At 45.6% G+C, this 27,622-nt stretch overlaps 1 protein-coding gene across 4 annotated transcripts in view; it reads right to left on the reverse strand.

Moving 5' to 3' along the window:
• Nucleotides 1-382: 382 nt before the first annotated feature.
• The window catches only part of LOC115139983 (GTPase-activating protein and VPS9 domain-containing protein 1-like), a 43,317-nt gene continuing 16,077 nt past the window's right edge, over nucleotides 383-27,622 (reverse strand). The window contains exons 8-28 of one of the 4 annotated variants that reach the window (XM_029677940.2): nucleotides 20,079-20,233; nucleotides 19,771-19,900; nucleotides 19,410-19,535; nucleotides 19,157-19,330; nucleotides 14,960-15,097; nucleotides 13,571-13,705; nucleotides 12,817-12,924; nucleotides 12,427-12,507; nucleotides 11,532-11,878; nucleotides 11,195-11,282; nucleotides 10,171-10,203; nucleotides 8,774-8,842; nucleotides 8,546-8,668; nucleotides 8,353-8,470; nucleotides 8,043-8,155; nucleotides 7,589-7,748; nucleotides 5,518-5,705; nucleotides 4,978-5,191; nucleotides 4,679-4,751; nucleotides 4,363-4,560; nucleotides 383-4,010 (exon numbers count right to left, since the gene is read on the reverse strand). In XM_029677940.2, the coding sequence (XP_029533800.1) occupies nucleotides 3,870-4,010; nucleotides 4,363-4,560; nucleotides 4,679-4,751; nucleotides 4,978-5,191; nucleotides 5,518-5,705; nucleotides 7,589-7,748; nucleotides 8,043-8,155; nucleotides 8,353-8,470; nucleotides 8,546-8,668; nucleotides 8,774-8,842; nucleotides 10,171-10,203; nucleotides 11,195-11,282; nucleotides 11,532-11,878; nucleotides 12,427-12,507; nucleotides 12,817-12,924; nucleotides 13,571-13,705; nucleotides 14,960-15,097; nucleotides 19,157-19,330; nucleotides 19,410-19,535; nucleotides 19,771-19,900; nucleotides 20,079-20,233 (2,912 nt within the window). In that variant the 3' untranslated portion in view covers nucleotides 383-3,869. Of the gene's footprint in view, nucleotides 4,011-4,362; nucleotides 4,561-4,678; nucleotides 4,752-4,977; nucleotides 5,192-5,517; nucleotides 5,706-7,588; nucleotides 7,749-8,042; nucleotides 8,156-8,352; nucleotides 8,471-8,545; nucleotides 8,669-8,773; nucleotides 8,843-10,170; nucleotides 10,204-11,194; nucleotides 11,283-11,531; nucleotides 11,879-12,426; nucleotides 12,508-12,816; nucleotides 12,925-13,570; nucleotides 13,706-14,959; nucleotides 15,098-19,156; nucleotides 19,331-19,409; nucleotides 19,536-19,770; nucleotides 19,901-20,078; nucleotides 20,237-27,622 lie in introns of all 4 variants that reach the window. The other 3 variants (XM_029677938.2, XM_065026624.1, XM_029677942.2) reach the window with 3 other exon arrangements.

Genomic DNA, 27,622 nt, shown 5'->3' on the forward strand with positions numbered 1-27,622 from the left:
CCCATTGTTCACCTAATACCTTTTTTGCACTATTGGTTAGGGCCTGTAAGTAAGCATTTCACTGTAAAGTCTACACCTTGCACGTGACAAAAACTTTGATTTGAATTACAGAGCTCTCCCATAGCATGATATTTATGCATTTTATTTAACTAGGCAAGTCAGCTAAGAACAGATTTTTATCTACAATGATGGCCTACACCGGCCAAACCCGGACGATGCACGTTCGGTAGTGACGCCTCTAGCACTGAGATGCAGTGCCTTAGACCACCGCCACTCGGGAGCGAAATGGAACAAGACTAACTTACAGCATACACCTTCCCTCCGTCCACAAGAGAGCCCTCACATACTATTACCTGCATGCACAGAAATAACAGGATACAGGTACAGAAAAATGCATTTTATTGTTTTAAAGAATTATATGATACATGAATCACCTTATAGACAAACGCCTTCCCCTTAGCATATGTCATAATTGTGCAAGCTTACAAATGTAAAATGGATTATTTTCTGCTTGTTCTGCCTACTCTGTACAGGGACTAGAGCACAGAGAGGATTGTAAAGCTTTGAAGACCAGATTTCCATAGTCAAGTCTCTTTTAGTCCACCATTCTGGCAACTGTCCACTTGTTTGCATACAATCAATGCTAAACTCAGGCTATAGTACAGAATTATTCTCAATGTTAGGATGTGTATTTGTACTTTAACTTCACAATGTGAGGTATTCTGTCACTGTATGAACAGTATGAATCAGGTCAGACACAAAGGCTGGTTGTAGTTTTCTAGCTATTGAAAAGTATCTTTGTTCACTGATATGTAGAAGGCAACATTAATACACAAGCCAGGTCCAGATTGTTTGATCACATTGGTCTGTACTGTACATACTTCTAAAGTGACATCACATAAACACTTCTGGTTACAGTCTATCTACATTTTGTGACCAATCAGTACATGGGTATGTTTTCAAACAGGTTAAACAGCAGTATCATCTATTTTGCACAGGTGTATTTAAAAACCATTAGATGCTGTACACACATTACTCAAAAAACAGGAACATAAGTCAGGAAATGTGGAGACAACACTAATATCACAACTTGAGATTGCTTATAAATGTGTGTCCTTGACTGATGTTATTGGATAAAGTGTAACAGTCAGACCTAGCTAAGCTACCCATATAAATCTCTGTTACAGTATCATTTGTAATGTCAGAGGCTTTAGTTAAAACGAGTGTGACTCATTACTAAAGAGCAGAGTAGAAAACATGTGAAGTTCTACATGTCAAATGTACAGAGCAAGCTTCGCTTACCTTGTACAAAAAAATCCAGAGTAATTAAGCTCCGAACATTGAAAAAGAAATTACATCAGTGAGACAGACAAAAGAAAACCCAGCCTCATTCTTCACAACCCTTTCAGAACTGGTCTGAGTTCGAAATTAACTCTAGAAATATTTTAGGTTTTTCACCAACAAGGATTTACTGCTCATCGAGGAGTACTGTAGCTACAGTAAGGAGATCGTCCTGACATTGTGAAAGAGGAGGAAGAGGGTGGACCTCTCAAAAAAACACTTAACAAACCAACATATCACACATTCACTGTACAAACCTCTCACGCAACATAGCCCACCTTATCCCACACTGCCTTTTTCAAATGGTCAGTAAACATATCAGATAGTGTTCTGATTATTTGCTCTTTTTGTTGTGCTGTCTATTAATGGGATACTGTTTGAAAGTAGTGATTTAAAAGAGAAAATAAGACATAACCTTGGCACAATGCAAAGTTGCACAAACAGAGGGGGCAGTGTTCCTGCTTTTCGTAGCTGCAACAAACAGATGATTTTATGAGTTTTGGTGCCTTTGGCTGTAAGTGATTTGAAACATGCCTGTAAATGAAAGAAAATGAAACTGGAATATCTCTGCACTCTAAAATGAAAGAAGAAATCAAATAATACAAGAGTGCATATACATTTAAGAGTCCCTTTCTTGATCGCGTGAGGAGGTAAAGAGCTAATCCAATCACTAGTCTTTCTGCTCTATGCTGAAACATGCATGCATTATAACAGCTTCAACTACAGAAATAGTCAACTTGTTCATTTGGAAATGCTTTACTACCTTGTTATACCATGTAATTGCAAGAGAGCAGTCATCAGTGTCAATAGAGGAAGCTGATGCTAAACAGTGAATACCTGTTCCATTACTCTTCATATCCAACCAATATTAAAGAGTATTGTGCACAAACAGAAACGTCAGGCTCATTGGTTCTAACTTTGAGGTAGGATATTAAATATTGAAGGGGAAAACGGAAAGGGGATGAGTGCAAAGGGAATGAACCGAAACAACCAGTGGTGTTCCACTCCCAGCACTAAGGTTGGAAAGAGGTTTCTCAGAGAGACCGGCTGTGGGGATCAAAGGTGATAATGCAGGGGTGGGCATTAATTTAGGCTTGAAGGCTTTTCAAAATTCAGTGGAGAGGCACACAGATTTCTTTTTCCCGGACCGATTTGTTCGTCAAAAGTAATTCGCTGGCAGTTAATTGAAAACATATAGGTCATTATAACATTTGAATTTTTACATACTTGATCTTCTTTTAGACGTTCAAGAGTGGCCTGGATTATTTTTTAACCCAATAATAATAATAATTTCCCCAAAATATATATATTTTTTATTACTCAAACCTCCCGCGGGGCCAGACTGAATAGGGCTCGCGGGCCGGGCTGTATGTTGCCCACCCCTGTGATAATGGTATGGGGAAGTAATGCCTATCCTTTATGGAAAACCAAAAGCAGAACCCTCACTCTCAAAAAAACATGTTTTTTTTGTTTTAAAACAGACTTACACAAAGTGGCCCTCCTCAAGGCACATTTCAGTATTTCTAAAAATACCAGCACTACTGATATTGTGCAGGAGCTGATCAGTGGTGACCCTGTCTATAAGCTGTAGCAAACATCCAACAACTTATCCTGGGGGCTTCTCAGTCTGAGGACAATGCTGTGCTTGCCCTCCTAACAATATTAAAATATCTCAACCCTTACAGCTGCCTTAAATCTCCTAAATAGGCATGATGTGTGATTTCATTTATAGAAATAAAATACAATTCCATTAAATAGAACGAAAGAAATAAATACATTTTATATATAAATATGTGGGCCCTTCTGTCCAAATTGCCACGGAAAGTATTTAGGGAAGGATGAACCGAATAATGAATACATCTGTTTACATTTTATGAAAAAAATCTGTCCTATTATTGATGTGCTAATGTCAAAAAAATATATACTAATATTAGCAGGATTATTTTGGGTTGATTTTATAATTTACTTGAGTCACTAATACTCAGTCAGTATCTATTGAGTTATGCGATTCCCCAGGATACGATGCATCTTGAAGAGCATTAGGATGAAGAGTATTTAAGGGGAAAGATTGCACAATTTAACAACCTTTCTCTCTCGCTCACCTTCAGGTAGTCCCCCTTCCACAAGATATATCTGAGATCATCTCTAGGAAACATGGTCCCTTTTCATCTGGTTAGACGCTTTCATCAGTCAATTTAACGTCAGAATCGTAACTTTAGATATAACATTCAAGACATAGACCCCCACACCTCACCATGACTAGAGACAAGAGATTAAATGAAAAATGCTAATTAGTTTAAATTCAAAGTTAACATCTGCCATTTTTTCCAAGGACTTTTTCTCCATGATAAAACCTGGATTTTGTCCACATAGTAATCATATATACTTTTTAAATCTCTCAAAGTCTCTGACTATGTACAGCTATACAGACAGGGTGTGGGTCTGGGTCCTGGGGAGCAGAGGGAGAGGGTTGGTTGGGAAGTCTCCCAGTCTCCCATCTCCTTCCCCATACAGGTGGCGGTTCTGCTTCACTTGCGATCATCGATGGTCTTAATGAATTCCACTGCCGCGGTGAACTGCATCCACCAATAGCACTCCTCCCCACTCAGCCGGCTGGCGTAGAAATTATTGATGTACTGAATAGTGGACAGCAGGCAGGGCGGGTTTGCCTGGGGGGTAGGGGGGCTCACATTAACCACAGAGAGCCATACGCCAGGCCATGTATAATACATGCCATGGGTAAATGTCTATACAGGTTATCATACAGCAAGATCTTCATGCTACTACACATGTACTATACAGCTGTCAATGTGAGAAAGGATTGGCAGAATGTGTGCTGAGGATTCAGTTTCTCCCTCTGTGCATTAGGGAGACTGGGTTCATACTTCTAGCAAGGCCTTTTGCTCACAGTTGAAGCAGTTTGACCATTTAATGAGGTACAATGTGTGTTATCTAAAGTGAATATGATATTAACGTAAACATCTCAGAGTAACTTGATATCAATGTGCGATGGATGCTCACCTTTATCAGGACAAAGACAAGCACAGGGACGAAGTCGTCAGCTCCGGGGACAGAGTCCTCGTTGGCCAGACTCAGGAGGTTCATGATTGTGGAACACATGCGCAGGATACACTGCACTTTGTCCCGAGGAGTCTTGTAGGCACTGATGGTCCGGATCTCTGACTGGGCAGATGGCCAGGGAGCTTCCCTCGCATACACCTGGAGCCAGACAGAAAAAAGCATTCAGCATGTCAACTCTGTTGAGCTCAAAACATCAACACAAAATGAAAAAATGACTGATGGACAATTGAGGGGATACAAATCTGTGGGGAGTTACCTCTGGGATTTGAAGAGCTTTGTGATTTGCCGTCACCACCTTTGAGAGACGCGCTATGTGTTCCTGTAGAAGCCTAGAGGGGGGAACATAGTGTATTGACTGTTCACTTAATCTAAGCTTGAAACCTACTACTATAGCAATACAGTGTTATCTTCTTTCAAATCTGTAAAGGATAATGACGTAAACTAGCATCCAAGGAGGACAGAAAGCTGGGTAATTTCTAAGCATGAGTGGCAGCAGCCACACGAATGCTGGGGCGATGTGACCGAGGTGAGGTGGCTGCGGTCACAGTTACTCACTGGTCTCTCAGGATGTCCCCGTCCTGGTTGGGGTAGAAGGCCAGCTTGAAGATGCGGTTCATGACGCTGCGCTCTATGGCCATCTGGGCATCCTGCAGCTGGTCCTCGCTGGCGTACTGCCAGATGGCATCATGTGCCATGGCCCCGTACAGGTAGCGCAGGAAGTCCTCCACCGCCGCCGTCTTGTCGTCTGACGCTGTGCACCCCTGGAACGCTGGGGGGGGGGGGAATCAGAGATAGACACACTGAGCACTGGAAAAGAAACTGAACACTGACAGACACACTGAGTACTGTTCACCCCTGGAAGGTTGGGGGAAGTACCTGAGGTACAGACACACTGAGCAATTCAAGTATTTTAGAGGTTCCAGATTGTAAATGAAAACACTGCAATGTGATGCAGGTAGTTAGGTTTAATTTCAGTGTCTGTATTTTGAATTCCATACTATGGCCCTTCAGAGGTCAATCAACTAGCAGAGACACCATCAGTCAATTCATGGTTCCAAAGTCCCAGTCAGTACATCAGTAATAAGGAGCAGAGACCTTTGATGAAGTCCAGGGACTTCGCCTCCATGTGTTCCAGTAGGAGGCGAACACAGACTGTGGTGAAGTAGCGGTTAGCCACCTCCTTGTCCCTCAGCACCCGCTGCAGCAGCCGCTCCAGGTGGGCCTGGGACGTCTGCAGGCCTTGTCGACACCGCGTCAGATACGCTATGTAGGGCGCCCGCTTCCTAACGGGGGAGGGGGGGGGGGGGGGGGGGGGTGGCGACAACATGCAGGCATTACGGATTATGCTTCTGAACGGTTGCATTCGGTGACAAAATTAGACAGTACTACTGTAAATCGGACATTACTCACAACATTCATTGATAGCCTATCTAAATGTTTATTTTAGCCTTCCAAATAGAGCTACAGTTGATGACGGAAGTTGAAATGTATTTGGCTAAGGTGTAGGTAAACTCAGTTTCACAATTCCTGACATTTAATCCTAGTACAAAATACCCTGTCTTAGGTCAGTTAGGATCACCACTTTATTTTAAGAATGTGAAATGTCAAAATAATACCAGAGAAAATGATTTATTTCAGCTTTTATTTCTTTCATCACACTCCCAGTGGGTTAGAGGTTTACATACACTTCATTGGTATTTGGTAGCATTGCCTTTAAATTGTTCAACTTGGGTCAAATGTTTTTTGGTAGCCTTCCACAAGCTTCCCACAATAAGTTGGGTGAATTTTTGGCTCCATCCTCCTGACAGAGCAGGTTTGTATCCTTGCTCGCACATGCTTTTTCAGTTCTGCCCACACATTTTCTATGGGATTGAGGTCAGTGCTTTGTGATGACCACTCCAATACCTGGACTTTGTTGTCCTTAAGCCATTTTTCCATTACTTCGGAAGTATGCTTGGGGTCATTGTCCATTTGGAAGACCCATTTGCGACCAAGCTGAATGTCTTGAGCTGTTGCTTCAATATATCCACATCATTTTCTTTCTTCATGATGCAATCTATTTTGTGAAGTGCACCAGTCCCACCTGCAGCAAAGCACCCCCACAACATGATGCTGACACCCCCATGCTTCACGGTTGGGATTGTGTTCTTCAGCTTGCAAGCCTCCCCATTTTTCCTCCAAACATAACGATGGTCATTATGGCCAAATGTAACTATTTTTGTTTCATCAGACCAGAGGACATTTCTCCAAAAAGTACCATCTTTGTCCCCATGTGCAGTTGCAAACCGTAGTTTGGCTTTCTTATGGCGTTTTTGGAGCAGTGGCTTCTTCCTTGATGCGAGGCCTTTCAGGTTGTCGATATAGGACTCGTTTTACTGTGGATATAGATACTTTTGAACCTGTTTCCTCTAGCATCTTCACAAGGTCCTTTGCTGTTGTTCTGGGATTGATTTGCACTTTTTGCCACAAAGTAAGTTCATCTCTAGGAGACAGAACACATCTCCTTCCTGAGCGGTATGACGGCTGCGTGGTCCCATGGTGTTTATACTTGCATACTGTTGTTTGTACAGATGAACGTGGTACCTTCAGGCGTTTGGAAATTGCTCCCAAGGAAGAACCAGACTTGTGGAGGTCTACAATTTCTTCCTGAGGTCTTGGTGATTTCCTTAGATTTTCCCATGATGTCAAGCAAAGAGGCACTGAGTTTGAAGGTAGGCCTTGAAATACATCCACAGGTACACCTCCAATTGACTCAAAAGATGTCTATTAGCTTATCAGAAGCTTCTAAAGCCATGACATAATTTTTCCAAGCTGTTTAAAGGCACAGTCAACTTAGTGTATGTAAACTTCTGACCCACTAGAATTGTGATAGTGAATTTTAAGTGAAATAATCTGTCTAAACAATTGTTGGAAAAATGACTTGTGTCATGCACAAAGTAGATGTCCTAACTGACTTGCCCTAACTGACTTGTCCAAACTATAGTTTGTTAACAAGAAATTTGGAAAGTGGTTGAAAAACGAGTTTTAATGACTCCAACCTAAGTGTATGTAAACTTCCAACTTCAACTGTACATATTTAAAACAAAACAATACAAAGTTCAGTGGTACAGTTGCTATGTCCTTGCAGTAATAGCAGTGAATGTGCAGTCTCTTCCTCCACAGTTACCTGTAATCCTCGGCGATGGCTGCCAGCAGCTTCCTGCAGGTACGTGCGTCGAAGCGGCTGACGCAGCGAGTGGTCTCCTGGATCTGGGCCATCTGGTTCTTATCCTGCAGGTTGATGGCCTCCGCCAGCTGGACCTTCAGGAAGCACACGATCTCATTGTCTGGGAAGGAGACGGGAGACAGACAGCGGTGGGTGAAACGCTCAGACACACTGGCCCCTCGCTGGGAGAAGGACTACTGCTGTAATCGGATCAGCCTGCCATGCTCCCCCCTGACATGTGGATGTGACTGATGACTACCAAGAGAGTGTCTTATGGATTTCAAATGTAACCATTTCAAAGGATGTCACTTTCTATTGTGTAGTCATGTCCTGCTGGTGAACGTGCAGCGGGCAGGCTTACTTACAGGAATGAATGTGGCCAGATATAACATGGCCAGAAATAATAGAATGGTACCTTCAGAGTCCGTGTGGTCTGGCAGCCCATTACGTGTGGTGGCAGGAGCCATGAGGGGGAAAGCGACAGAGTCTGCTGAACACAAGGCCAGTCTCAACTTCTTCTTTGCATCACTGCAACATATGAGCAGAAAAAAGGAAAATGGAGATTTGGTTTGGTTCTTATCACTTTTGTCTTGTGTCAATTTTTATGCCTCTGAAGCACCTCTTGTTAATAAAGCATTGCATGAAAGCTGAAGTATTAACACATTTTGTATTATTACTGTTATCATAGGTGTGTGACTTCTGTGAGCTGGTAAGGATTTACTGACCTGAATGAGAACTTGCTGGAGTCGTGTTGCTGGGCTGTCTGGCTGGCTGAGTCTGGCAGGTCGTCTGTGGACATGTTCTGCAGAGCTTCGTCATGTAAACCCTCCTCTCCACACAGCTCTGTGCACAACACATTCACACGCTCAAATTAATTAACTGAATGTGTGTGTGTGTGTGTGTGAGAAAGACACTGACCTCCTGTGGTGTCATAGGCTGCAGCGGTGGCTCCCTCACTAGGGCTGGTCCTCTTGATGTTCCTGTATTTATCCAGGATGTCTTCTGCTGCCTGGGCCTGGGAGTTCCTGGACAGAGTGTCATCTGACAAACACACAGGACGCATTTGGGTTAAACCTACCATGGGAAACATACCACCACCCCCCCAAATTCAGCAATATCTGAGTGCAATGACAAATCAGGACAGACCTTGTGGGACGCGTTCATGGCCCACATCGTCTTTCTCCTGCCTGTCCCTTTTCCGGAAGGCTATCGGAGCTGTGGAGAGAGCATAATGAGTAGGCTAGGAGAAGTGATGCTCTGCTCTCACTCTCTCTGGACCGCAGTCTCATCATGACTCACTTCATGACAGCAGAACAAGAAGTGTTGTTGCACAAATTTACGGTGGTTTTTACCATTGACTAACAATGTAGATGAGACATGCACACAGTAGCATAGCAGCCTATAAACTGAACAAAATTAAGATGTATCCCTATTCTGAATGCACGATAATAGCAAAGGAATGCTAGAGAGGTAAATAAAAGCAAAATGGCTGAAATAATACAACTGCCAGACCGTACTGGACAAAACATGTCAGATTCACCCAGAGTGTAGAAAACATTAGGAACATTTCCAAGGACAGGCTGACCAGGTGAAAGCTATGATCCCTTATTGATTTCACTTGTTAAAGCCACTTCAAAATCAGTGTAGATGAAGGGGAGGTTGTTAAATAAGGATTTTTAAGCCTTGAAACAATTCAGACATGGATTATGTATGTGTACTATTTAGAGGGTGAATGGGCAAGACAAAATATTGAAGTGCCTTTGAACGGGGTATGGCAGCATGTGCCAGGAATTGTCTCAAGAACTGCAACGCTGCTGGGTTTTTCACACTCAACAATTCTGTGCGTATCAAGTATGATCCACCGCCCAAAGGACATCCAGGGAACTTGACACAACTGTGGGAAGCATTGGATTCGACATGGGCCAGCATCCCTGTGGAACGCTTTTGTAGTCCATACCCTGAAGAATTGAGGCTGTTCTGAGGGCAAAACAGGGTACAAGTCAATATTAGGAAAGTGTTCCTATGTTTTGTCCACTCAGTGTACACATATTAAAAGATAAATATATACAGTGAGTGTGTGTGTGTGTGTATATATATATATATATATATAAATATATACAGTGAGTGTGTGTGTATATATATATAGCGCGATAGATATATATATGCAAATAAGCAGGTGAGGCTATTAACACACAAGTGTCAAAAGGACAAACAGGGGGTCTAGATCCAGATGACAGAATAATCTTACAGGTCGGTATTTACAGCCAGAGAACGTGGAGAGGTATAGCAATGTATAAATGCGTTGCCATTCTGTGAGCCCTAATGCTGCATTGCAAACATTACAGTACAGAAAAATGGGGGCATCCAAAAAAAATGCATGAATGAGGAGCCGGGACATCAACTCAGGCAGCACCATGTCACATCACAGCTCTCTCTATCACAAAGGGCCACGTCTACAAGCGTCACGGCTTACAGCACTCAGCCACTAGCACTGCCGTCAGGGCAGCTAGCTCGATGATGACAGCTAGTGTTGGAAGTGTTACCTGGGACTTCACTCTCAGCCGTCCAATACAGCACTGTGTGAGGAACACAACAGACAGGGTTGGCCTTTCACACACAAGTCTACCTGGCTGACACTCTGAGGGGCTAGGCTACACATCACCATGATATTTCACAGCACAGCAGCAGCAGGACCAGGCCAACAGAAAGGCCTTTTTGTGGACTCTGGTTTTCAACAGTTTGACAGAGGGGTTGATATTGAATGGATGGACAAGGACGTTTTTTCCCTTAAAGACTAAAATATTAATAAGCTATTCCATGTACCCTAAACGGTGCTCTGCTGTTCTTTCTGTCAAACTCAAACTTAACAGGTTTACACTTCTCTGTGCAGAGCAGGCTTTATTAATACAATGTTTAATGTTTACTAAAGGAACATCATTATCTAAAAGAGTAATAAGCAGTCATCTCTTGTAGGCACAGCTCATTATTTCCCTGACACTTCTATGAGAGATGGTTTTGGAGTTTAACCGCAACAAGAGATGTGTAATCAATCAGCGGGCGATGACAGAGAGGTCTATGTAATGACCATTTGGCTGGGGATGACAGGACCACTGGGAGGGTTACCACTGCACACTCTACACCCGCTCAAACCCCTCACGACTGATTTGTTTTTAAAAACTAAAAAAGAAAATCTAGTGCAAGTGAGATGTAAGAAAACACTTGTCCATTTGTCTGGTGTAACATTCAACAACAAGAAACTGTATTTTTCAAAGTAGAACATCGACGGTGGAGTGGAGCGATCGTGCATCATTCTTCTCACATTACAAATTGTTAAAGTACAGGTCTTTAAAAAAAAAAAAAAAAGTGTACCATTTCTGCAATAGATGTTATTAAGAGGACATCGTGAAAGAGTGAAAATGAACGAAACATAGTAACAATTTCATGCAATTTTCAAAGAAATTGTCAAAATGCTTAACCCACTAAAAGCATTTGTTGCAACATAGAAAAGAGGGTGTGCCAAACTGACACAGAGATGGAGGGGGAAAGAGCAGGTTTAGAAGTTATTACCTTTGGGAATGGCTGACTGAAAGCGTTTCTTCCACCATGGTCTGTTGCGATCAGACTTTTCCTCATCACTGTCCTTTCTCTCCTCAACCTTTGGAAAATAAATATTCAAGTATGTTTTTGAATGCATACTGGTGCTGTACGGGTAGCACAGGAAAGAAAGGTTTAATGTACTGACAAAGTGTCATTCTACTTCCTTATCTCACTTCACCTTTTATAAATGTTGCCTTTAGTGAAATGACTAAGACTGTTGTTACAGAATGCAGTTGGTATAAAACTGGGCTTGGAGAGCAGAGCAGCATGCAGAACTGATGTGACAATGATGAACAGCAGCTCTCACCTCTCCTTTTAGGGAATCTTTGCTGGGGGACGAGGATGGCCCCATGGAGAAGTGCCCGGCAGGATCCCGCTCCTCGGCTGCCGCTCTGCGGTTGAGGCCCGGGTCGCTGGTAGGCCGGCGGCCTTGGCAGACAATGTCAGAGCTGCGACTGCGTACCAGCCTGTCTGGGTAGGAGTGGCGCTGCTTGGTGTGCTCCAGCTCGGCTTGGGCCAGGCAGTGGGGCGTGAACAGGGAGTAGCGGGGCTCCTGGCCCAGGGCACAGGTCTCTGGGATGGGAGGGTCAGGGGGAGGATGAAGGGGCCTGGCGTAGTGCACTTTGGGCCTCACGATGGTACCAGTAGAGAAACCTGTGGGAGAAAAAAGGCTTAGTTTGGTTATACAGCTTAGCACATAAGGGTGTATCTGAACAACAACTACCTCCTCATTCCTCAGAAACACTTTCACAATTATCGAGTGTGTCCAGAAACAAAGGAAACACAGCAAAACAATGAGGAAGTGGAGGAAAGTGAGGCTGGTTGGTGGGAGACTAGCCCTAGGTGTGGGTAGGCCACCTGTTCCAAGGGTAGATTCTCTCTCCTGAAAAGCTTCCAATGGCAGCCTGGTGCCATGAGTACAGTGGCACAAGGGACTGTGCCAATGTGCCTCGGGTGAGGTCTCTCAACCTGTCATCCCCCTCACCTTGCCACACAGCTCACCTCACTACCCTCACTCAAATTAGCTAATTGAAATGACATTCCCACCCAGTAGACATTTTTATTGCACTAATGTTTTGTCCAGTAATTGGGGCAAGACTCTTTTGGTTCATTTTCTCAGAGATCAAGCTGTTCTGTGAGCCTGCGCCACTAGAAACTTAATGGTGCTAATTTCCTGGTCTGATTGGGGGAGCAGAAATTACCTTCCCCGGAGGATAGGGGATCGAACATGGCCAGTAAGGAGTCTGCCTGCGAGGCCGGAGAAGCCAAACTGTGGTGTGCTCCTGAAACAAGAATGTTATTCATACCTTAAACAGAGAGCCACTTTCTGATAGAATTGTTCATGCCATTAAAAAAAACAAATGGGCTATTCTTTGTATTGGCCATCATGTACCTATGCTTGATATGAGCCATCTGGTCTAAACATTCATTAGAAAACAAAGCAGAACGTTTCCAATAAGGTCAGCAGCATTCTAGTATAGTGGAAAGGTTATGGCAGCTCATCTGACAGGGATTGATAGGTCTAGCTGCTGACAGTGTAGTGATGCCACATCCAGGCCACACGGGAGGTGACACTCTCCCCCCTCTCCTACCGTGGGAGGACTCCTCCCCATCTGGACTGGTCACAGAGTCCTTCCCCCCAAAGTCCGAGCTGCACTCCGACCGCAGGTCCTCCGTCTTGCCTCTATCTTCTGATGTTGCTGCAGGAAAAATACATTTAAAAAAAACTTCTGTTAAAATCTGTGCCATCCAGGAGTTGGTAACATTTTGTGGAAGACTTGGTTTGGATTTGGCTGACTAGCTTCTATTCTGAGTGACGGGGAATGTTTGACAGTTAGCAGTCAGAGCATACAAAGCGTATTGAGAGGATATGCTGAACGGTCCCTCTCAGCCAGGGGCCCACTGGGACCTCTAAATATGGTAGCGGGAGCTCCCTTGGGTGGGAAGTGAGATGCAGCAGTAAGATTGATAAATCAGACAGAGCCTATCCATCGGCACGGCCCTTGTGGGACAGGTTCCTACAGGAGCTCAGCCGTGGGCACAGGCCTAGTCATCTTAATCTGAGATGCTACGTCAAGCATGTCAATGCACCCTGTTCACCTGAGCTACCAGTGTTAACCTCTGTGTCCTAGCCAAACTCACACAAAGACCTGGTTGTACCGGCTTATCTAGCACTATCTGACTGCTCTCCAGCTAACACAGACAAAACCCAATATGGCTCTGAAATACATTCATTATAATTCTTTGAGTGGTTAGACTTGTTTTATTTCAATATGTACGTTAGTATAGAAACTGATGTGTTAGGTATACTGTAAAGCTTCTATGAGTGAAAGAGGTGCAGGGTACCTGAAATGACGCTGAGCCCTGGGGTGCTGGGCCGGGAGCTGACCTCTCTGACCTCTGTGTCATCGGAGGTGCTGCCCAGCCCTGAGCAGCTCTCCAACTCCTGTAGACGCTCTTCCTGCTTCAGATCTGGGGCTTCTGGAGGGGGAGGAGCAACACACAGAGTACAGTCACATCCAGTTACAGTCAACAATGTAAGTTGTTCATAGGCACATAGTTCATGTAAGAATGCAAGTGTAGGCATATACCTTACTGTATGTTTAGTCTCCCTTTTCTGGCAGGATAAAGTAATAGCTAAGAAAACTAATATGCACGAAAGCAAACAAACCATCTACAATTGACAAAGGGAAAAACGTAAACTCGAGTCCAGGCCGTTTTGTGGCTGCCCAATGGAGCTGTTGAGCTTAACCCAGAGGCCCCAAAGTAACCGCAGTACTCATTTGCATGCTCGTTAGTAATAATGTGCTAGTGAAGTGCTCTTCGGAGTGTAGTTTTCTGCTGCCTAGCCATGAAACAAACGCTCAACTCCAGGCGCGCATCAGATAGCCCTATTACAGAGCAGAACAGGGGCAGCAAACGGAAACAAAAAGCAATCAAGACACTCATGCATGTCAATTTAACACTGCACATATTGCAATGGTGCACTTCAATTAACAGAGAGAGTCCGGGCTTTCCCAAGAAACACTTGTACTGCTATTACTAAAGTAATCTATTGATATTCATGAAACGCTGACTTTCAAGGGGGTTTAACCACATAATCTAACATACGTTTTAGGACATTGTGTTAACCAAAGAGACATATTTTAAGATTGATTTGACTCCTACTGTTCATAATAACGTTTGGTTTGTAATTGCTGCAATGGGACCATATTCACACTGTGCTGGAACTGCTCAGCACAACATGTCCATACACAAACCCCCCCCACTGTCAGAAGATTGTGTTGCAATGCCTACAGATTTGTGCGAGGATGTTGCCAGCAGAAAGGTTGACACCATGTCAATAGACTGCAAACAGCTGCTGTCCTTGAACATTTCCTCATGGCTGTTCCTCCACTACAGGTGCAAACACACCTGGAGGTTCCTTTGGGGAAACCCAGAGCTGTATTTTACTGGCAAAGGCAGATCTACCCTGATAGACAGGGTAGTGTACACAAACATGACAGATTGCACCCACTTCCTTGATATGGAACTGGGGGGGGCACACCTGGCGTGTCCACCCACACACATGGAGTCATACCATAAACACACCTACTGGAGTGATTCCTGCCGATGTAGTGCACGGAGGAAGACAAGAAAAGTACTTCTACGTAGAAACTCATGGAAAAAGTTTGTAGAGTTACTGAAACAGACTGCAATTCAGCTCCTAGAACCCCTTCTCAACATTGAACCCACCTGAGTCGCTGGGCAGGACCTCCACACTCCAGGCCTCGCTGGTGGTCTCTGAGATGGTGGATCCATAAGGGTCTAGCAGCACTGAGCTGGAGCCTGGTAGGCACAGCAGGCTGCCCAGCATGTTCTCAACAGTCGCCCCTTAGCACAGACAGACAGAGAGAGAGAGCCTGAGGTCACAGGCATTTCACACTGGGCCCACAGGCACACACTACTGTGCCAAAGTTCAAAGGTTAATGGTAATATCTCACCCCACCATTGCCTCCTGAGCCATGACTTTGAGATGTTGATTAAGCTGGGCATTACTCACAACTAAATTACCCCACACCCACAAAGTCCTCCACACGACGTCCCTCCATTTCCATTTGGGATGCGGCAGGTTAACAAGGTGGAAGAATGCGGAGGAGGAAAAAGATCTAGCAGGTGTGACTGGGAGTATGGTGGCCGGGGAGCGGATCAGGAGTCGACCCGTGGTACCCGCACCCACAGGTACGCCATGTTTCCACTTCACAGCACACACACCATGGGCGCACATGCGTGCCAGCGCCCAGGCAACAGTCTGCGGGGCTGGGAGGGGGCAGGGCCCTTTCTAGCGGCAGGAGAGCTCTACCCTGCTGTCCATGTTTACAGTCTTCAAGGTAGAGGCGCAGAGCACTTGTCTTTCAGGTGGATGATTAAATGAGTGGCACAACAAGAAGTGAAACAATTAGAATTTCTGCCTCATTATCATGGTAATCTTATCAGTGGGATAATGAGGTATTAATGGATATTTAATGTGCATCTCATAACCCAATCCCTTGGAGAAAACACATAAGGAAATCGCTGTAAATTCACTTAATGATGGAAAAGTCCCCCAACGCCATATTCCAAGCAATGAAAAATGGTGGATGCAAATGAGAAGGAACCAAGGTCAATAAGACTGCAGGGACTGAGTGAATGTCAGAGCGAGAGAGCGAGAGAGAAACCAGTGAGGGAAGAAAGGAGAACGGAGGAAGAAAGGTTTGCGTGGAATAAAATGAACATTCTGATAATTATGTCTTAGAGAACATTGAAGGTTGTCCTTACTTATTTAACAATTGAAAAAAATAGATGGAATACTCCAGAATATCGCCCGTAGCGCTCACATCTGTAGCCGTGAAATGCTTTGAAAGGCCGGTCATGGCTCACAACACCATCATCCCAGACACCATGGACGCACTCCAATTCGCATACCACCCCAACAGATCCACAGAATGACGCAATCTATTGCACTCCACACTGCCCTTTCCCACCTGGACAAAAGGAACTACATGACAATGCTGTTCAGTGACTACAGCTCAGCAATCAACACCCTAGTGACCTCCAAGCTCATCACATAAGCTAAGGATCCTGGGACTGAACCCCTTCTCCTGCAACTGGATCCTGGACTTCCTGCCACGCCGACCCTCAACACGGGGGCTGCTCAAGTCCCCTCCTGTACACCCACGTCTCTAACACCATCATCAAGTTTTCTAACGACACAACAGTGGTAGGACTCATCACCGACGACAAGGCAGCCTATAGGGAGGAGGTCAGAGACCTGGCAGTGTGGTGCCAGGACAACAACCTCTCCCTCAACTTCAGCAAAACAATGAGCTGATTGTGGACTACAGGAAACGGAGGTGCGAGCACACCCCCATCCACATTAATAGGGCTGTAGAGGAGCTTCAAGTTCCTCGGTGTCCACATCACAAAGGAATTAACATGGTCCACACACACAGCTGTAAAGAGGGCCAAGTCAGTGCCCCTTTCCACTCAGGAGGCTGAAAAGATTTGGCGATGACCCTCAGATCCTCAAAAAGCTCCACCACTGAGAGCGTCTTGACTGGCTGCATCACTTGTTACGGCAACTGTAAGCACCCGACCGCAAGGCGCTACAGAGGGGTGGTGAGTACGGCCCAGTACATCACTGGGGCAGAACTCCCTGTCACCCAGGACATCTATACCAGGCAGTGTCAGAGGAAGGCCCATTTTTCAAAGACTCCAGCCACCCAAGCCATACTGTTCTCTCTGCTACCGCATGGCAAACGGTACCAGTGCACCAAATCTGGACCCAACAGGAACCCTGAACATTTTATAATCCCAAGCCATAAGACTGCTAAACATGACTCCTAAATAGCTAATCAAATAGCTACCTGGACAACCTGCATTGACACTTTTCTGCACAGACTCTATACACACACACACACAACCTAGACTGACACCCCAACCCACACACTAGACACACACACAAATAACATGTATACCGACGCAAAACACACTCACCACATACGCTGCTGCTACTGTCTATCATTTATCCTGTTGTATAGTCACTTTACCCTAACTACAGTATACTGCTGCTACTGTCTATCATCTATCCTGTTGTATAGTCACTTTACCCTAACTACAGTATACTGCTGCTACTGTCTATCATCTATCCTGTTGTATAGTCACTTTACCCTAACTACAGTATACTGCTGCTACTGTCTATCATCTATCCTGTTGTATAGTCACTTTACCTAACTACAGTATACTGCTGCTACTGTCTATCATCTATCCTGTTGTATAGTCACTTTACCCTAACTACAGTATACTGCTGCTACTGTCTATCATCTATCCTGTTGTATAGTCACTTTACCCTAACTACAGTATACTGCTGCTACTGTCTATCATCTATCCTGTTGTATAGTCACTTTACCCTAACTACAGTATACTGCTGCTACTGTCTATCATCTATCCTGTTGTATAGTCACTTTACCCTAACTACAGTATACTGCTGCTACTGTCTATCATCTATCCTGTTGTCACTTCACCCCTACCTTTATGTACATAGCTACCTCAATTACCTCATAACCTTGCACGGGGAGTAGAAAATAACAACGTGGCTATGCACAGGGAGTACAGAGTTGTTATTTTCTACTCCCTGTGCATAGCCACGTTGTTATTTTCTACTCCCTGTGCATAGCCACGTTGTTATTTTCTACTCCCTGTGCATAGCCACGTTGTTATTTTCTACTCCCTGTGCATAGCCACGTTGTTATTTTCTACTCCCTGTGCATAGCCACGTTGTTATTTTCTACTCCCTGTGCATAGCCACGTTGTTATTTTCTACTCCCTGTGCATAGCCACGTTGTTATTTTCTACTCCCTGTGCATAGCCACGTTGTTATTTTCTACTCCTGTGCATAGCCACGTTGTTATTTTCTACTCCCTGTGCATAGCCACGTTGTTATTTTCTACTCCTGTGCATAGCCACGTTGTTATTTTCTACTCCCTGTGCATAGCCACGTTGTTATTTTCTACTCCCTGTGCATAGCCACGTTGTTATTTTCTACTCCCTGTGCATAGCCACGTTGTTATTTTCTACTCCCTGTGCATAGCCACGTTGTTATTTTCTACTCCCTGTGCATAGCCACGTTATTATTTTCTACTCCCTGTGCATAGCCACGTTATTTTCTACTCCCTGTGCATAGCCACGTTGTTATTTTCTACTCCCTGTGCATAGCCATGTTGTTATTTTCTACTTCCTGTATATAGCCATGTTATTTTTACTTGTTGTTATTCACCATGTATTTTATTCCTTTTGTCAATATTTATTTTTATTTTTGTATTTTTTATATTTAACTCTGCTTTGTTGGAAACGACCCATAAGTAAGCTTTTCACTGTTGGTCTACACCTGTTGTTTACGAAACATGTGACAATTAAAATACAATTTGATTTGATGAAGGCTTAACATGTTGTTTTAGCCATAAACCACAAGGTGGCAGTATTGCCACTCTGTACCATCACTCATTCATATATCTTTATGTATATATTCTTTATCCCCTTACACTTGTGTCTATAAGGTAGTAGTTTTGGAATTGTTGGCTAGATTACTTGTTGGTTATTACTGCATTGTCGGAACTAGAAGCACAAGCATTTCGCTACACTCGCATTAACATCTGCTAACCATGTGTATGTGACAAATAAAATTGGAATTTGATTTGATTTATTCTGCTACATTTTCTGATGCAGTAAGGACCTCTATGTCTTTGGGAGAATCTTAATTGCATACTCCTCGCATCTTCTCTCCCTGCCCCCTTCTCAAAACCAATTGTTAGAGAAGGTCAGAGGGGAGGGACCTCTGGCTTATAAATCCAATGGATTTTAAGAAGGAGGCGAGGACACGAAGAGTACACCATTGAGATTCTCCCTATGACTTACCAGCTATTTCCTGCAGTCGATCCTCATCCATGTTGGGGTCAAAGTCGCTGCCCAGCACGTCTGTGCTCCAGGTCTCACTCACTGTCTCAGAGATGTCCCGGTCATCTGTCAGGCCCATCATGTCGCGGATCTCAAACTTACGCAGTTTGTCATCCAGGTTGTCCTGAGTGGTGGCTGGGGGTGGGACAGGGATAATGACAATGTTATCATGGCTCAATGTAATGATCCCTGACATTGATTTCCCACAACACACCATGTTCATGCTCCAGCAGTTGTAGAGCCTCCACCCCATTGCTCCCTGATGGCCCAGCTCCCAGCTCAGACACAGACTCTCCCTCCAGGTCCAGAGACGACACAGAGTTAGACCGGTTGGATGGACCTGTGCAAAGAAAACAATTACATTTAGAGATCTCCAACTACAACGCATCAGAATACACAAGGTCCTCTTTTTGTGGTACATGAAGAGTTACTGTTTGCATTAGAACAGATACACTCATTACAGTAGTTTAAGAGACATTAACACCTCATTCTATGGTGATACATTAAAAACATCATGTTGTGTTGCTGTAGTAACTAGTAAGTCAGCAGGACATGTGGGCTGTTAGAACGCTGACCCTCTGAGATGCCCTCCAGGTTGTCACTGCAGAGGGAGAAGCGTAGGGTTTTGTCTGGCTTGCCATGGTGCTTGGTGTCATCTGCAGGAGTGTCCCCTTGTGACCCATCAGTCAGCTGCATGGTCAACACCTGAGAGGGAACAGCACTGGTTACTGCCATCCTGGCTCTTAATGTGGGCTTCCGATAATGACAAATATACCTGTTATATAAAAAATGCATTGACCCTTCATTTCCAATGTTGTGTGCAAGTATATATTACACCATTTACTCTCCATAACAACGTGCATGTTCCAGGCTCGTTAGTTACCTCATTCTCTGACATCATCCCAGGGATGGTCTGCGGGCTGCTTCCTAGTGAGATCACCAGCACCTCCTCTGGCATAACCTCCTGCAGGGACTCCAGAGAGCTAGCCTCTGCCTCCCCCTGCTGGGCCAGCTCAGAACGGCTACGACTGCGGGAGGCTGCTGGGGGAGCAGGGAGAGAGATAGGGTATAAGGCTTTACTCTTTCACTGACAGATTCAGGGGGAGCAGGGGCCGAGATGTTACTAACTAACAGAGACTCGGGGGCCGAGATGTTACTAACTAACAGAGACTCAGGGGCCGAGATTTTACTAACTAACAGAGACTCAGGGGCCGAGATGTTACTAACTAACAGAGACTCAATGGAGGACGAGATGTTACTAACTAACAGAGACTCAGTGGGAGCAGGGGACGAGATGTTACTAACTAACAGAGACTCAATGGAGGACGAGATGTTACTAACTAACAGAGACTCAGTGGGAGCAGGGGAAGAGATGTTACTAACTAACAGACGCAGTGGGAGCAGGGGACGAGATGTTACTAACTAACAGAGACTCAGTGGGAGCAGGGGACGAGATGTTACTAACAGAGACTCAGTGGGAGCAGGGGAAGAGATGTTCCTAACTAACAGAGACTCAGTGGGAGCAGGGGAAGAGATGTTACTAACTAACAGAGACTCAGTGGGAGCAGGGGAAGAGATGTTACTAACTAACAGAGACTCAGTGGGAGCAGGGGACGAGATGTTACTAACTAACAGAGACTCAGTGGGAGCAGGGGACGAGATGTTACTAACTAACAGAGACTCAGTGGGAGCAGGGGAAGAGATGTTACTAACTAACAGAGACTCAGTGGGAGCAGGGGAAGAGATGTTACTAACTAACAGAGACTCAGTGGGAGCAGGGGACGAGATGTTACTAACTAACAGAGACTCAGTGGGAGCAGGGGACGAGATGTTACTAACTAACAGAGACACAGTGGGAGCAGGGGACGAGATGTTACTAACTAACAGAGACTCAGTGGGAGCAGGGGAAGAGATGTTACTAACTAACAGACTCAGTGGGAGCAGGGGAAGAGATGTTACTAACTAACAGAGACTCAGTGGGAGCAGGGGAAGAGATGTTACTAACTAACAGAGACTCAGTGGGAGCAGGGGAAGAGATGTTACTAACTAACAGAGATGTTACTAACTAACAGAGACTCAGTGGGAGCAGGGGAAGAGATGTTACTAACTAACAGAGACTCAGTGGGAGCAGGGGAAGAGATGTTACTAACTAACAGAGACTCAGTGGGAGCAGGGAAGAGATGTTACTAACTAACAGAGACTCAGTGGGAGCAGGGGAAGAGATGTTACTAACTAACAGAGACTCAGTGGGAGCAGGGGACGAGATGTTACTAACTAACAGAGACTCAGTGGGAGCAGGGGAAGAGATGTTACTAACTAACAGAGAGTGGGAGCAGGGGACAGATGGGAGACAGGGGAGCAGGGGAAGAGATGTTACTAACTAACAGAGACTCAGTGGGAGCAGGGGACGAGATGTTACTAACTAACAGAGACTAGTGGGAGCAGGGGAAGAGATGTTACTAACTAACAGAGACTCAGTGGGAGCAGGGGAAGAGATGTTACTAACTAACAGAGACTCAGTGGGAACAGGGGAAGAGATGTTACTAACTAACAGAGACTCAGTGGGAGCAGGGGAAGAGATGTTACTAACTAACAGAGACTCAGTGGGAGCAGGGGACGAGATGTTACTAACTAACAGAGACTCAGTGGGAGCAGGGGAAGAGATGTTACTAACTAACAGAGACTCAGTGGGAGCAGGGGACTCAGTGGGAGAGATGTTACTAACTAACAGAGACTCAGTGGGAGCAGGGGACGAGATGTTACTAACTAACAGAGACTCAGTGGGAGCAGGGGAAGAGATGTTACTAACTAACAGAGACTCAGTGGGAGCAGGGGACGAGATGTTACTAACTAACAGAGACTCAGTGGGAGCAGGGGAAGAGATGTTACTAACTAACAGAGACTCAGTGGGAGCAGGGGACGAGATGTTACTAACTAACAGAGACTCAGTGGGAGCAGGGGACGAGATGTTACTAACTAACAGAGACTCAGTGGGAGCAGGGGACGAGATGTTACTAACTAACAGAGACTCAGTGGGAGCAGGGGACGAGATGTTACTAACTAACAGAGACTCAGTGGGAGCAGGGGGACGAGATGTTACTAACTAACAGAGACTCAGTGGGAGCAGGGGACGAGATGTTACTAACTAACAGAGACTCAGTGGGAGCAGGGGAAGAGATGTTACTAACTAACAGAGACTCAGTGGGAGCAGGGGAAGAGATGTTACTAACTAACAGAGACTCAGTGGGAGCAGGGGAAGAGATGTTACTAACTAACAGAGACTCAGTGGGAGCAGGGGAAGAGATGTTACTAACTAACAGAGACTCAGTGGGAGCAGGGGACTAACAGAGACCTCAGATGTTACTAACTAACAGAGACTCAGTGGGAGCAGGGGACGAGATGTTACTAACTAACAGAGACTCAGTGGGAGCAGGGACGAGATGTTACTAACTAACAGAGACTCAGTGGGAGCAGGGGACGAGATGTTACTAACTAACAGAGACTCAGTGGGAGCAGGGGAAGAGATGTTACTAACTAACAGAGACTCAGTGGGAGCAGGGGACGAGATGTTACTAACTAACAGAGACTCAGTGGGAGCAGGGGAAGAGATGTTACTAACTAACAGAGACTCAGTGGGAGCAGGGGAAGAGATGTTACTAACTAACAGAGACTCAGTGGGAGCAGGGGACGAGATGTTACTAACTAACAGAGACTCAGTGGGAGCAGGGGACGAGATGTTACTAAATAACAGAGACACAGTGGGAGCAGGGGACGAGATGTTACTAACTAACAGAGAATCAGTGGGAGCAGGGGAAGAGATGTTACTAACTAACAGACGCAGTGGGAGCAGGGGAAGAGATGTTACTAACTAACAGAGACTCAGTGGGAGCAGGGGAAGAGATGTTACTAACTAACAGAGACTCAGTGGGAGCAGGGGACGAGATGTTACTAACTAACAGAGACTCAGTGGGAGCAGGGGAAGAGATGTTACTAACTAACAGAGACTCAGTGGGGGCAGGGGAAGAGATGTTACTAACTAACAGAGACTCAGTGGGAGCAGGGGACGAGATGTTACTAACTAACAGAGACTCAGTGGGAGCAGGGGAAGAGATGTTACTAACTAACAGACGCAGTGGGAGCAGGGGACGAGATGTTACTAACTAACAGAGACCCAGTGGGAGCAGGGGAAGAGATGTTACTAACTAACAGAGACCCAGTGGGAGCAGGGGACGAGATGTTACTAACTAACAGAGACTCAGTGGGAACAGGGGAAGAGATGTTACTAACTAACAGAGACTAAGTGGGAGCAGGGGACGAGATGTTACTAACTAACAGAGACTCAGTGGGAACAGGGGACGAGATGTTACTAACTAACAGAGACTCAGTGGGAACAGGGGAAGAGATGTTACTAACTAACAGAGACTCAGTGGGAGCAGGGGACGAGATGTTACTAACTAACAGAGACTCAGTGGGAGCAGGGGAAGAGATGTTACTAACTAACAGAGACTCAGTGGGAGCAGGGGAAGAGATGTTACTAACTAACAGAGACTCAGTGGGAGCAGGGGACGAGATGTTACTAACTAACAGAGACTCAGTGGGAGCAGGGGAAGAGATGTTACTAACTAACAGAGACTCAGTGGGAGCAGGGGAAGAGATGTTACTAACTAACAGAGACTCAGTGGGAGCAGGGGACGAGATGTTACTAACTAACAGAGACTCAGTGGGAGCAGGGGAAGAGATGTTACTAACTAACAGAGACTCAGTGGGAGCAGGGGACGAGATGTTACTAACTAACAGAGACTCAGTGGGAGCAGGGGACGAGATGTTACTAACTAACAGAGACTCAGTGGGAGCAGGGGACGAGATGTTACTAACTAACAGAGACTCAGTGGGAGCAGGGGACGAGATGTTACTAACTAACAGAGACTCAGTGGGAGCAGGGGAAGAGATGTTACTAACTAACAGAGACTCAGTGGGAGCAGGGGACGAGATGTTACTAACTAACAGAGACTCAGTGGGAGCAGGGGAAGAGATGTTACTAACTAACAGAGACTCAGTGGGAGCAGGGGAAGAGATGTTACTAACTAACAGAGACTCAGTGGGAGCAGGGGACGAGATGTTACTAACTAACAGAGACTCAGTGGGAGCAGGGGACGAGATGTTACTAAATAACAGAGACACAGTGGGAGCAGGGGACGAGATGTTACTAACTAACAGAGAATCAGTGGGAGCAGGGGAAGAGATGTTACTAACTAACAGACGCAGTGGGAGCAGGGGAAGAGATGTTACTAACTAACAGAGACTCAGTGGGAGCAGGGGAAGAGATGTTACTAACTAACAGAGACTCAGTGGGAGCAGGGGACGAGATGTTACTAACTAACAGAGACTCAGTGGGAGCAGGGGAAGAGATGTTACTAACTAACAGAGACTCAGTGGGGGCAGGGGAAGAGATGTTACTAACTAACAGAGACTCAGTGGGAGCAGGGGACGAGATGTTACTAACTAACAGAGACTCAGTGGGAGCAGGGGAAGAGATGTTACTAACTAACAGACGCAGTGGGAGCAGGGGACGAGATGTTACTAACTAACAGAGACCCAGTGGGAGCAGGGGAAGAGATGTTACTAACTAACAGAGACCCAGTGGGAGCAGGGGGACGAGATGTTACTAACTAACAGAGACTCAGTGGGAACAGGGGAAGAGATGTTACTAACTAACAGAGACTAAGTGGGAGCAGGGGACGAGATGTTACTAACTAACAGAGACTCAGTGGGAACAGGGGACGAGATGTTACTAACTAACAGAGACTCAGTGGGAACAGGGGAAGAGATGTTACTAACTAACAGAGACTCAGTGGGAGCAGGGGACGAGATGTTACTAACTAACAGAGACTCAGTGGGAGCAGGGGAAGAGATGTTACTAACTAACAGAGACTCAGTGGGAGCAGGGGAAGAGATGTTACTAACTAACAGAGACTCAGTGGGAGCAGGGGACGAGATGTTACTAACTAACAGAGACTCAGTGGGAGCAGGGGAAGAGATGTTACTAACTAACAGAGACTCAGTGGGAGCAGGGGACGAGATGTTACTAACTAACAGAGACTCAGTGGGAGCAGGGGACGAGATGTTACTAACTAACAGAGACTCAGTGGGAGCAGGGGAAGAGATGTTACTAACTAACAGACGCAGTGGGAGCAGGGGACGAGATGTTACTAACTAACAGAGACTCAGTGGGAGCAGGGGAAGAGATGTTACTAACTAACAGACGCAGTGGGAGCAGGGGACGAGATGTTACTAACTAACAGAGACCCAGTGGGAGCAGGGGAAGAGATGTTACTAACTAACAGAGACTCAGTGGGAGCAGGGGACGAGATGTTACTAACTAACAGAGACTCAGTGGGAAGAGATGTTACTAACTAACAGAGACTAAGTGGGAGCAGGGGAGATGTTACTAACTAACAGAGACTCAGTGGGAACAGGGGACGAGATGTTACTAACTAACAGAGACTCAGTGGGAACAGGGGAAGAGATGTTACTAACTAACAGAGACTCAGTGGGAGCAGGGGACGAGATGTTACTAACTAACAGAGACTCAGTGGGAGCAGGGGAAGAGATGTTACTAACTAACAGAGACTCAGTGGGAGCAGGGGAAGAGATGTTACTAACTAACAGAGACTCAGTGGGAGCAGGGGACGAGATGTTACTAACTAACAGAGACTCAGTGGGAGCAGGGGAAGAGATGTTACTAACTAACAGAGACTCAGTGGGAGCAGGGGAAGAGATGTTACTAACTAACAGAGACTCAGTGGGAGCAGGGGACGAGATGTTACTAACTAACAGAGACTCAGTGGGAGCAGGGGACGAGATGTTACTAAATAACAGAGACACAGTGGGAGCAGGGGACGAGATGTTACTAACTAACAGAGAATCAGTGGGAGCAGGGGAAGAGATGTTACTAACTAACAGACGCAGTGGGAGCAGGGGAAGAGATGTTACTAACTAACAGAGACTCAGTGGGAGCAGGGGAAGAGATGTTACTAACTAACAGAGACTCAGTGGGAGCAGGGGAAGAGATGTTACTAACTAACAGAGACTCAGTGGGAGCAGGGGACGAGATGTTACTAACTAACAGAGACTCAGTGGGAGCAGGGGAAGAGATGTTACTAACTAACAGAGACTCAGTGGGGGCAGGGGAAGAGATGTTACTAACTAACAGAGACTCAGTGGGAGCAGGGGACGAGATGTTACTAACTAACAGAGACTCAGTGGGAGCAGGGGAAGAGATGTTACTAACTAACAGACGCAGTGGGAGCAGGGGACGAGATGTTACTAACTAACAGAGACCCAGTGGGAGCAGGGGAAGAGATGTTACTAACTAACAGAGACTCAGTGGGAGCAGGGGACGAGATGTTACTAACTAACAGAGACTCAGTGGGAACAGGGGAAGAGATGTTACTAACTAACAGAGACTAAGTGGGAGCAGGGGACGAGATGTTACTAACTAACAGAGACTCAGTGGGAACAGGGGACGAGATGTTACTAACTAACAGAGACTCAGTGGGAACAGGGGAAGAGATGTTACTAACTAACAGAGACTCAGTGGTAGCAGGGGACGAGATGTTACTAACTAACAGAGACTCAGTGGGAGCAGGGGACGAGATGTTACTAACTAACAGAGACTCAGTGGGAACAGGGGAAGAGATGTTACTAACTAACAGAGACTCAGTGGGAACAGGGGACGAGATGTTACTAACTAACAGAGACTCAGTGGGAGCAGGGGAAGAGATGTTACTAACTAACAGAGACTCAGTGGGAGCAGGGGAAGAGATGTTACTAACTAACAGAGACTCAGTGGGAGCAGGGGACGAGATGTTACTAACTAACAGAGACTCAGTGGGAGCAGGGGACGAGATGTTACTAAATAACAGAGACACAGTGGGAGCAGGGGACGAGATGTTACTAACTAACAGAGAATCAGTGGGAGCAGGGGAAGAGATGTTACTAACTAACAGACGCAGTGGGAGCAGGGGAAGAGATGTTACTAACTAACAGAGACTCAGTGGGAGCAGGGGAAGAGATGTTACTAACTAACAGAGACTCAGTGGGAGCAGGGGACGAGATGTTACTAACTAACAGAGACTCAGTGGGGGCAGGGGAAGAGATGTTACTAACTAACAGAGACTCAGTGGGAGCAGGGGGCGAGATGTTACTAACTAACAGAGACTCAGTGGGAGCAGGGGAAGAGATGTTACTAACTAACAGACGCAGTGGGAGCAGGGGACGAGATGTTACTAACTAACAGAGACCCAGTGGGAGCAGGGGAAGAGATGTTACTAACTAACAGAGACTCAGTGGGAGCAGGGGACGAGATGTTACTAACTAACAGAGACTCAGTGGGAACAGGGGAAGAGATGTTACTAACTAACAGAG

Source organism: Oncorhynchus nerka, linkage group LG13 (genome assembly GCF_034236695.1).
Source record: "Oncorhynchus nerka isolate Pitt River linkage group LG13, Oner_Uvic_2.0, whole genome shotgun sequence".
Lineage (NCBI taxonomy): Eukaryota > Metazoa > Chordata > Actinopteri > Salmoniformes > Salmonidae > Oncorhynchus > Oncorhynchus nerka.